General features: G+C 49.2%; 1 protein-coding gene across 2 annotated transcripts in view; it reads right to left on the bottom strand.

The window, feature by feature from the left end:
• Positions 1 to 12,565, bottom strand: part of PIK3CD (phosphatidylinositol-4,5-bisphosphate 3-kinase catalytic subunit delta) — a 112,779-nt gene that overhangs the window by 19,068 nt on the left and 81,146 nt on the right. For both annotated transcript variants that reach the window (XM_068238834.1, XM_068238833.1), the window contains exons 10-14: positions 8,928 to 9,058; positions 5,480 to 5,530; positions 4,206 to 4,373; positions 3,899 to 4,020; positions 1,107 to 1,250 (exon numbers count right to left, since the gene is read on the bottom strand). In XM_068238834.1, coding sequence (XP_068094935.1) covers positions 1,107 to 1,250; positions 3,899 to 4,020; positions 4,206 to 4,373; positions 5,480 to 5,530; positions 8,928 to 9,058 — 616 coding nt within the window. The remainder of the gene's footprint in view (positions 1 to 1,106; positions 1,251 to 3,898; positions 4,021 to 4,205; positions 4,374 to 5,479; positions 5,531 to 8,927; positions 9,059 to 12,565) is intronic.

Raw genomic sequence — 12,565 nt, 5'->3', positions numbered from 1 at the left:
AAAGGCAATGCAGAACTTTAAAATCAATCTTACTTTGTTATTGCAGAGATGAATCCTCATGTCCCCAGCTCCTTAGTACGCAGCCAGTAATCAGCCGCAAAAGAGAAGTTGCAGTGCAGGCTGGGGGAGTTTCTGCACAGACACAGCTAGTTCAGCCTGATTGGCTGCGGCCTGTGTCACTCTCACTCCTTTTCCTCTCATTGGCTGCCTCCCATGACTGTCAGTGTCTTCCCCCTCCCCACATTCCAGCATCTCCGCTGATTCATGTGGACAGTGGCCGCCACCACCGCATCGCATCCATGGGGACCCCCGTGTCCCTACTACCATTTCCTAATGCTGGATACACACATTGCATTTTCCCGTGCGATTCGCGGGATCGATTCAGTCGATTCGATTATTTCCAACATGTTCGGTTGTGTTTCGATGGACACAGCCGTCGATTTTGCATATTAAGTATGCAAAATCGACGGCTGTATCCATCGAAACACGATCGAACATGTTGGAAATAATCGAATCGATCCCACAAATCGCACGGGAAAACGCAACGTGTGTATCCAGCATTAGGGATTCCCTGCATTTACAATCAACGCTCCCTATTGGTGTGAGGAGGAGGGCCGAGTAAGGGAGGAAATGACCTCACCATTGGCTTCAACTGGAGGAAGTAAAGATGGCCCCTGCCAGCAAACAGAATTCTCTCCATTTACCTTTTTTTATTTTATAAAGTTCACTGAAATCAACACTTGGACCGTGCGATACACATGTTATGTAAGTAGAGCTAGTATTTATCTACTTATGTCGTTTTTTTATCTAGCATAGTATGGCTGACAGCTCCTCTTTAAACCTGGAAAATACAGTTCAACCTCCAGTTCAAATACAAGTCAAGAAGGGGGGGCCAGCTGGGTGACCTATCACTGGATGCCCCGGAGTCACATGACCGCCTGCTGTCCCCGGAGTCACATGACCGCCTGCTGTCCCCGGAGTCACATGACCGCCTGCTGTCCCCGGAGTCACATGACCGCCTGCTGTCCCCGGAGTCACATGACCGCCTGCTGTCCCCGGAGTCACATGACCGCCTGCTAAGCATCATGGTAGTACGCAGTGATTACCGTAGGTGCCAGAACAGGAAGTGGCCGATCTTGCGGTGCATCAGCGCTCGCTCCAGCAGGAAGATGGTCAGTTCACAGTCCAGATAGGATTCATATTTGAGAACCTGAACCAGCTGCAGCAGATACTGGCAGAGCTCCTCATTCCTGGAAGACAAACATTGCTGGTGAGGTCGGGTATCACATTCTGCTGCTCATCACCAACCACTGAAGACGAAAAATACTACACAAGCTTTTCCAGCTTCACGCAATTTGTGCGCAGCTTAGAATGGTACCAATCATAATTGGCAGCAACTGAATCAGATTGCTCCAATTTCAACACACATATAACATTGCAATAAAATTAGATTCTGAACAGGAAAATTTAGCATGTCACTGCTCGGTACACCGCTAGCTCCACCTACTGACCGGTACACCGCTAGCTCCACCTTCTGCCCGGTACACCGCTAGCTCCACCTACTGCCCGGTACACCGCTAGCTCCACCTACTGCCCGGTACACCGCTAGCTCCACCTGCAGCCCGGTACACCGCTAGCTCCACCTACAGCCCGGTACACCGCTAGCTCCACCTACTGCCCGGTACACCGCTAGCTCCCCCTACTACCTGGTACACCGCTAGCTCCCCCTACTGTCCAGTACACCACTAGCTCCACCTACTGTCCAGTACACCACTAGCTCCACCTACTGTCCAGTACACCACTAGCTCCACCTACTGTCCAGTACACCACTAGCTCCACCTACTGTCCAGTACACCGCTAGCTCCACCTACTGTCCAGTACACCGCTAGCTCCACCTACTGTCCAGCACACCGCTAGCTCCACCTACTGCCCAGCACACCGCTAGCTCCACCTACTGCCCAGCACACCGCTAGCTCCACCTACTGCCCAGCACACCGCTAGCTCCACCTACTGCCCAGCACACCGCTAGCTCCACCTACTGCCCAGCACACCGCTAGCTCCACCTACTGCCCAGCACACCGCTAGCTCCACCTACTGCCCAGCACACCGCTAGCTCCACCTACTGCCCAGCACACCGCTAGCTCCACCTACTGCCCAGCACACCGCTAGCTCCACCTACTGCCCAGCACACCGCTAGCTCCACCTACTGCCTGGTACACCGCTAGCTCCACCTACTGCCTGGTACACCGCTAGCTCCACCTACTGCCTGGTACACCGCTAGCTCCACCTACTGCCTGGTACACCGCTAGCTCCACCTACTGCTCAGAACACAGCAAGCTCCACCCACTGCCTGGTACACCGCTAGCTCCACCTACTGCCCAGCACACCGCTAGCTCCACCTACTGCCCAGCACACCGCTAGCTCCACCTACTGCCCAGCACACCGCTAGCTCCACCTACTGCCCAGCACACCGCTAGCTCCACCTACTGCCCGGTACACCGCTAGCTCCACCTACTGCCTGGTACACCGCTAGCTCCACCTACTGCCTGGTACACCGCTAGCTCCACCTACTGCCTGGTACACCGCTAGCTCCACCTACTGCTCAGAACACAGCAAGCTCCACCCACTGCCTGGTACACCGCTAGCTCCACCTACTGCTCAGAACCCAGCTAGCTCCACCTACTGCCTGGTACACCTCTAGCTCCACCTGCAGCCCAGTACACCGCTAGCTCCACCTACTGCCCGGTACACCGCAAGCTCCACCTACTTGCCCGGTACACCGCAAGCTCCACCTACTGCCCGGCACACCGCTAGCTCCACCTACGGCCTGGTACACCGCTAGCTCCACCTACGGCCTGGTACACCGCTAGCTCCACCTACGGCCTGGTACACCGCTAGCTCCACCTACTGCCTGGTACACCGCTAGCTCCACCTACTGCTCAGAACACAGCAAGCTCCACCTACTGCCTGGTACACCGCTAGCTCCACCTACTGCTCAGAACACAGCTAGCTCCACCTACTGCCTGGTACACCTCTAGCTCCACCTGCAGCCCGGTACACCACTAGCTCCACCTGCAGCCCAGTACACCGCTAGCTCCACCTACTGCCCGGGACACCGCTACCTCCACCTACTGCCCGGTACACCGCAAGCTCCACCTACTGCCCGGGACACCGCTACCTCCACCTACTGCCCGGGACACCGCTAGCTCCACCTACGGCCTGGTACACCGCTAGCTCCACCTACGGCCTGGTACACCGCTAGCTCCACCTACGGCCTGGTACACCGCTAGCTCCACCTACTGCCTGGTACACCGCTAGCTCCACCTACGGCCTGGTACACCGCTAGCTCCACCTACGGCCTGGTACACCGCTAGCTCCACCTACTGCCTGGTACACCGCTAGCTCCACCTACTGCTCAGAACACAGCAAGCTCCACCTACTGCCTGGTACACCGCTAGCTCCACCTACTGCTCAGAACCCAGCTAGCTCCACCTACTGCCTGGTACACCTCTAGCTCCACCTGCAGCCCGGTACACCACTAGCTCCACCTGCAGCCCAGTACACCGCTAGCTCCACCTACTGCCCGGGACACCGCTACCTCCACCTACTGCCCGGTACACCGCAAGCTCCACCTACTGCCCGGGACACCGCTACCTCCACCTACTGCCCGGGACACCGCTACCTCCACCTACTGCCCGGTACACCGCAAGCTCCACCTACTGCCCGGTACACCGCTAGCTCTACCTACTGCCCGATACACCACTAGCTCCATGAGTTCTGCTAAGCGCACAGACAGACAGACACACACACACACACACACACTACATCCACAAAGACACACAAACACACTACATCCACACAGACACACACTGCAGATCAGCAGCTGTCATGTTCTTACGTGAGTTTCTTCAAGCAGCTGATGGTGAAGGAGCCCACATAGCGATCAGGGAAGCTGAAGTCCAGCAGCTCCAGGGCGGTGAGGATGGGAAGCTCTGGCCACGTCTGCAGCAAATACACCATCTGCCGGAATCAGAGAATACGCAGTAAGCAGTCAGTAGTGAGTGTAGTGCAACTCCCGTACAATCTACACCGACCCCATCCCCAGTCATTGTCCTGAGTGACCCCTGCACAGTCTATACTGACCCCGCCCCCGGTTATCGTCCTGAGTGACCCCTGTACAGTCTACACCTGCCCCACCCCCATACCTGAGCCACATCTTCGTGCTTGTTCCACTTGGTGGTGAGCAGCAGTTTGGGCAGCGCCTCTGGGTGGCGCTCTCTGATCTCGTGACGCAGTTTCCAGACCAGCTCTTTCTCGTCTTCGTAAAGCTCCGTTTGGCCTTTTCGCTCCACGATCTCCAGCAGCTGCTGACGCTGTGGGAAGAGAGAATGATAGACACCTGCTGAACGTCTTCCTGTCACAGTGACCCAGCTCAGGCCACGTGGGGGGAGGGGGGGGGTAGTATCACGTGGAGCTCAGCGGCTGCGAGACCAGCGGCGGCTCCAACGTAACCAGCCAGCTGTCACTGAGAGCAATGCTCTACAACCTCACGTCTCAACTTATGGTACATGTTCCCCTTGGGGGGGGGGGGGGGGGGACATAGGATGGTCTCAGGGGGTGGCCCCCGGTCTTCGTCCAGAGTGACTTCTGTACTGGCTACACCATTTCTTGCTTTACAAAACTGAAAAATGTCCGGCCAATTCGATCATGAAGATGCCACAACATAGCCACACGATTGATCAATTCAACCAATTTCTAGCTAAATCGATCGAAACGATAGATCGGTCATGCTGGAAAATCTCTGTCAAAAGGGCTCGATCCGAGTGAACAGCGGTAACGGAGTTTATGTACTGACGTCACTACATGCGGCGGTACCAAAAGGTACAAGTGCTCGCGCTTCAAAAACACGCGGAAAGGAGTTGCGCCGGCATGAACCCAGAACAGCCCAGACGATCTCAGCCGGCAGGCAATAAATACATTTCTGATCAGATTCGATCAGAGAGGGACCGATCTGCTGGTAGATCTGGTGGCAATCATCTCTATGGCCTCCTTAAACCATTAGCAACTTCACTGCTTTTGACTTCAGTTGGCAGAGCAAGTAGTGCTGTAAATTCTTGGAATGCTTTGATGTCTCTCTGCTAGCAGAAAACATAGAAGCTGAAAGCAGAAGTCCTCTGTTACTGGCTCACGCTGCCCCCTAGTGACAAGCGGCCATAAATACACATTACAGCAGTACTAATTAGAAACAAGGAACTGTTACAAATAAGAAATAAAAAAAATGTACTAAAATAAATTGGCCTGAAGCATTTGCAAAGCTCTAAATAAATTGGCTGCTAAAGGGTTATAGGAGCACCTGGTTGTGCCCGGTGTACCCCACACAGCACTAGGCAGCAGCATGATAATGACAGAGCTCCCAGAACTTTGTGCGCCGCTCAGATCAGCACAGTGAGGAGCAGGACAGGTCACCAGTAATAGTTACCTCATCTATCGTGGCATTGGACACTTCGCCAAGACGGCCCAGCTCCAGAATCTACAGACAAGAGAAGTGTGAGAATGAGTCACGGGGATAAACACACACACACACAGACAGACACACAGACACACAGACAGACACACAGACTGTACACACACACACACACACACACACTGTACACACACACACACACACACACACACTGTACACACACACACACACACACACACACTGTACACACACACACACACACTGTACACACACACACACACACACACACACACACTGTACACACACACACACAGACACACAGACTACACACACTGTACACACACACACACACACACACACACACACTGTACACACACACACACACACACTGTACACACACACACACTACACACACACACACACTGTACACACACACACACACACACACACACACTGTACACACACACACACACACACACTGTACACACACACACACAGACACACAGACTACACACACTGTACACACACTACACACACACACACACTGTACACACACACACACACTGTACACACACACACACACACTGTACACACACACACACAGACACACAGACTACACACACTGTACACACACTACACACACACTGTACACACACACACACACACTGTACACACACACACACACACACTGTACACACACACACACACACTGTACACACACACACACACACTGTACACACACACACACACACTGTACACACACACACAGACACACAGACTACACGCACCACACACACTGTACACACACACACACTGTACACACACACACACTGTACACACACACACACTGTACACACACACACACTGTACACACACACACACTGTACACACACACACACTGTACACACACACACACTGTACACACACACACACTGTACACACACACACACTGTACACACACACACACTGTACACACACACACACTGTACACACACACACACTGTACACACACACACACTGTACACACACACACACTGTACACACACACACACACACAGACAGACACAGACACACACAGACACACTGTACACACACAGTTCTAAAAATACTAATTAAAAACTATGAATTCTTTGAGCGGACTCATCCAGCAGATCTTTGCCTTTCAGACACAAGCGTTGAACTTTCCCAGAGCAGGAAGCTCCACTACACCCGACATGAGGCCGGAACGCAGGGCTGACTCACACACAGCTGGACTCCCAACCGCCCCATTCACATGGTGGGGAATCCACCGGGGAGGGCGGAACCAGCATCTGGACTCATCATGGCTGCAGCGGTGTGCTGAGATGCAGAATTGTGGGGGAGGGAGCTCACCACCGGAGTCCCGGAGATAGATAAGGAGGCGGAGTGTGATGGAACGTACCACTAACCTTCATATACATGAACATCCTTTCCTGGGGTGGATGGCTCCAAAGGGATCATTAATTATGTGGCTTTCCTGCTGGAGCAGGCATTTATTTACACCCCCCCAATGAAAGTCTCCATCGCCGTACAATGCATGCCTGGGTGATGTAGTTCATCCATAAGGATGGGGGGAGTTGTAGGTAGGTAAATGCCTGCTGCCCCACAAAAAAAAAAAAAAAAAAAAAAAAAAAAAAAAAAAAAAAAACCTCACCTCTCTTAGGGGAGGGCACATTTAAAAGGTTTTCAGAATCTTCTGCTCAGATCCCTTTAAAGTGATTCTGACATCTGCCTACTTGTAAAGCTTGATACATACTAAAGTGGTATTAAACTCTAAAAAGTAAAATATAAAAAACACTGTAATTATCTATAAAGAACATGCCTACCATGTTTTTTATATTATTGTTCAAGGGTAAAAAGCATTTTATACTGTACATTTAATGCTGGGCATACACTGGTCGATCCGGTGGCCGATTAGCCGCCGGATCGACTCCCGCCGCGTCCGCGCTGATCGATTCTCGCTCGTCCCCACCGGCGCTCCTTATCAGCCGATTAATTCCCCGCTATTGTCTGCCGGCGGGGATCGAGCAGGGAATCTATCCGGCGAGTCATCGGACCTGTCGGATATTATCAATTGAGCCATCAGCGGCTCGATTGATAACAGCGCACCTCGCCGTGTATGGCCAGCATTACACTGGTTATTTCTTGCCTTTGCCGGTAATATAGGAAGAGGCTGTTCTCTTACTTGTCCTGAGAAGATCTGATCACAGTCACTGCAGGGAGGAATGAGCTGTTGGTGGTGTTTTCATACTACAAAGCTGGTCCAGTCCTGCCGACTCCTGGAGAGATTTCATCAGGGTGGTCCTCCCAGATGCTCCTCCCTCCCTGCGGTGACTGTTCAGCATTACGTTTTCCTGCCATGAATCAAGCAGTAAATTTATGTAGCTTGAAAACAGATCAGTCAAATGCAGCGTCTACTTCCCATTGGTGCATTTCCAAAGCTGCGCATATATACGCATAAAGTTACTAAAAAGAAAAAAAAAAAAAGAAACAGTCAGGCCTGGGAACTCCCTACAAATCTCTAATCGCAATTGCTAGCGTTTTGTAAGCGATTTCATTAGCTTTTCGGTAGAGTTTTTAAAAAGTGTCAGCGTTTTGCCAGCGATTGTGTAGGGATATTATTTTTATTATTATTATTTATTGTATTTATAAAGCGCCAACATATTACGCAGCGCTGAACATTAATTTAGGTTACAGACAATATTTAGGGGTGAATATTTAGGGATAGCGTTTTTATTTCTGATTGGTCCTTTCAATTAATTTTGTTACAGTGTGCAGTAATGTAAAAATGCTAGCAACATCGCTCTGTGTAGTTTTTGATGAGCGATTATGCCAGTGTTTATATACTTTACATTGCAGAAACGTTAACACTAAACGTGAAATATGCTGCATGTCCTGCGTTTTGCGGTAATCGCAATCGCTCCAGTGGAATTTGGCCCATCCACTAACATAAGATGAGCATTTAGGGAAATCGCTGACGGTTTGAATCGCTCCCTAAATGCTCAGAAAAAAAATCGCTCTAGTGGGTTCCAACCCTGACATGGAATTATTCATGTCTTATTGACCATCGCTAACATCCGTCACACTCTGCAGTATAGTGTAAGGAATAAACAAGAATACACTGAGAGGTTACACACATCTCTCGGCATGTATCCGGCACAGCTGCCCGCATGTTCCCGAGGAAGGAGCAGAGAGTGCTCTGGACACACAGATCGGCACCCAGTACATCAAGTTAGAACTCTTTACTGAAGAAAAACACGCAGAGATAAACCATACACCACTAACAGGTAATGCAGCTTGCTTAGAACAGAGAGGAACACAGAATACAGGAAATGATATTCCCATAGAGATCATCACCACATTTTCAGACAGTGACACCTTGTGGTTGTTTTACTACACTGCAGTTTAGGTAATCTGTTGATACTTCCAACACCTGACAGGGTACCTTGTCACTGGAGGGGTAGAAGACGGGGTAGTCGGCCATGTTGAAGAAGCAGAGGCTTAGGGTGGCGGCACTCTCTGTGTTCGGGTTACATTGCACGGTGCCCATCGGGTTCAACAGCTCGCCCTTCTCATCTAAATCAAGAAAATAATGAAAAGACAACTTAGGGCTGGTGCACACCAAAACCCGCTAGCAGATCCGCAAAATGCTAGCAGATTTTTAAACGCTTTTTTTTATTTTTATGAGGCGTTTTGCTAGCGTTTTGCGGATTGCTGCTGCGGTTTTCAGTATAGTAGATTTCATATATTGTTACAGTAAAGCTGTTACTGAACAGCTTCTGTAACAAAAACGCCTGCAAAACCGCTCTGAAGTGCCGTTTTTCAGAGCGGTTTGCGTTTTTCCTATACTTAACATGAGGCAGAAACGCATCCGCAATCCAAAAAATGCCTCACCCAGGCATTTTTCGTTTCTGCAAAACGCCTCCCGCTCTGGTGTGCACCACCCCATTGAGATACATTGACCAAGCAGATCCGCAGCCGCAAGCGGATCTGAAAACGCCCAAAAAGCCGCTCGGTGTGCACCAGCCCTTAAAGATTACTCCAATAATGCTTTAGCCCAGTGATGGCTAACCTTGGCACTCCAGCTGTGGTGGAACTACAAGTCCCATGAGGCATTGCAATACTCTGACAGCTCTAAGGCATAACTCGGGGAGGCAGAGGCATGATGGGATCTGTAGTTTTGTCACAGCTGGAATGCCAAGGTTAGCCATCATTGCTTCAGCCTGACCTGGAGACTAAGGCTAGGTGCACACATAACAGAGCGTGAAAGCTTGCGGTTTCAGTCATGTGTGACTGTAGAGCTGCCACCGCCACCCCCTGCATACATTACCTGATCCGGCCGACGCGAATCCCCCGATCTCCGCTGTCTCTTCTCCTCTCTGGGCTTCAGCTTCACTTTACTTCCTGCCGGGGGAAGTTTAAACAGTAGAGGGTGCTCTTCTGTTTAAACGTCCCCAGACAGGAAGTGAAGCCAGCAAGAACCCTGGAGCCCAGTGCGGAGAAGAGACAGCGGGGACACGCGTCAGTGTCAGCGTTTGCGTAACTATTTCACAGCAGATTCGATCACAGTGATCGAATCTGCTGTATATATATCGGCAGGAAATAGTATAAGTGTATGGGCCCCTTTAGCCGGGTGCTCCACCCAGCTAGTTTTGGTGAGCACCCGGCTGTCATCTGCTCACCTCCTCCTCTGCTGTAAGAGTTGCACCAGCCCTGCGTTCCACCGTCTTGCCCCACCCAGCTACTTTTTCATACCACCCAGCTAGGAAAAAATTCTGGGTAGAACACTTTACTGGTATGTAATCCCGCCCTCCCAGTGATGTTTGGCCTAAGCTATGATGTCACAGCTTTCTGCTCCAGAGCACTATGGGAGACCAGGGCCCTTATCCAATTCACCTTTTTCTCCCAAGTTTTTTCCTTGGATATAATTTTTCATTTTCTGTGAAAAATAACTTTTCATCACTTTGCAATTGAAAAAGTACTGCCAAAAAGTCCTTTTCTTACTTGCTAGTGGCTTAAAAGGCATTTTATCAAATAAGTGTTAAAATATCACATTGGAGAAACCGTGAATTGCATATGGCGCCCGGTGTTATTTCTGCTCATTTCGGAGCACACAACATACATTCCGCAGAGCTGCTCCTGCCAGCAATAACAACGTTGCCACCTATGATAAATTTAGGAACGTAAACCGGGTGCGGAAAGATTTTATGATGGGCAAACACTAACTAAATACATTTTAAAGTTATATTGTAAAAAAATAAGCAATTATATTCATTACGTTATACAGTAGAATCTCCATTATAGTAAACTCAGCCCTCAGGTCCTGTAGAAATATACAATTTATAACAAATTCTGATATAATAAACCTCTGATATTATTATTATTATTATTATTATTACGTATGCATGCATGCATGCATCTTTCACAGCGCTGTACAGTGTATATTGTCTTGTCACTGTCCTTAAAAGGAGCTCACAATCTAATCCTACCATAGTCCTATATCTATGTCTGTATCGTGTAGTGCATGTATCGTAGTCTAGGGCCAATGTAGGGGGAAGCCAATACATTTATCTGTATGTTTTTGGGATGTTAGAGAAAACCGGAGTGCCCGGAGAAACCCCACACAGATACAGGGAGAACATACAACCTCCATGCAAATAGTGCTTGGGATTCCAACCGGGATCCCAGCACTGCAAGGCAAGAGCTAACAACCAACCGTGCTGCTATAGGGAACAACTAAAAAGGGAAGACAGATGAGGTGTCTGGTGATAACTTCATGAAAGAATAATTTTCCTAAAAAAAAAAAAAAAAAAAAAAAAAAAAAAAAAAAAACTTTCTCCTCCCTATTGAGTGATTTTTTCTATAAAAAATGAAGAACCTCTGAAGAATGTGTGGGCTAAACACGTGGGAAGTGTTTCAGAGGAACAGCTTGTGTAACACGGTACAAAACCGCTCACACTTATTTTTACTTGGTAGAAAATGCCCCACAGATCATTCAAAACTACCTTTATGTCCCCATTGTGTCTTGTGTGTCAAGCAAACAGTTTATCAGCGCCAAAGAAATAGAACATACGATCGCTGCCGAGAATAAACAACGTCCAAAGTCCACAAAATTAGCATTAAGAAGTCAGCGCAGATCAAAGAGGAATAAATACAGTCAATAAAACTTCACCACGGTGATATTCCAACCTCACATGGTCTCGTGGCCAACCTCACCAGAAAAGAGTAAGAAGGGCTTTCCAGCTGCCAACATCCCACATTATAAGGTTGTATGTCTTGCATTCAGTGGTAATCCTAAAGGTGGCCACTAACATTCCAATTTTAAGTGAAAAATCGTTTGAGCGATCAGAAATTCTGATCGGATTGGTTGGCAATAATCTCAGTTGATGGGCACAATCAATTATGAACGACTAGCAGACGCAAGCCAGTTTAAAAACGGGCTCTAGGGTCTGTGTTTTTCGCCGCCGCATGCGCACCCACTGCAAACCCGGCCGCCCGCCTGGCTCCGTCCCTGTCCTCCTGTCTGTGTGAGGCAAAAAATAAATAAATCGTCCAATCGGATTTTTGTCAAACCAAAATTTGGATTTTCTTGATTGGTTGTGATAGATAGGAAGCAAAGATTGGTTAGTTGATGGTGTAGTGAATGATTTTTCCTCCGATCAGAATTTCTGATCGATCGAACTATTTCTCCCTAGAAATTGGACTATTAGTGGTAATGTCTTATTGGCTGTGGACCAGCTTACATGCCCACATTTTTATTAGGGATTCCCAGTTCCTGGGCCCGGTGTGTAAGACTTTGCTTTTATCTTGTTCTTTATGGTCTTTACCGAATTGTTTTAAAATAAACTGTTTACACTTAAGGCCCATACACACGTCGGATTTTTCCGAACGACGATCGTTTGAACGTCCCGCCAGGCGGATCGCTCAAGACCAGTCTTATCACCTGAACGACGGACTGTACACACGCGCAATTTGGCGTGCGGACGACTGAACGTTCAAACGACCAGTCGTTCGGAAAAATCCGACGTGTGTATGGGCCTTTAGAGTTGCCGTTTTTTGTTGTGTTTTTATATTGGCCTTCCT

Source organism: Hyperolius riggenbachi, chromosome 6 (assembly GCF_040937935.1).
Source record: "Hyperolius riggenbachi isolate aHypRig1 chromosome 6, aHypRig1.pri, whole genome shotgun sequence".
Taxonomy (NCBI): Eukaryota; Metazoa; Chordata; class Amphibia; order Anura; family Hyperoliidae; genus Hyperolius; species Hyperolius riggenbachi.
The sequence above is the reverse complement of the archived record's forward strand: the minus strand, read 5'-3'. Positions and strand labels throughout refer to the sequence as shown.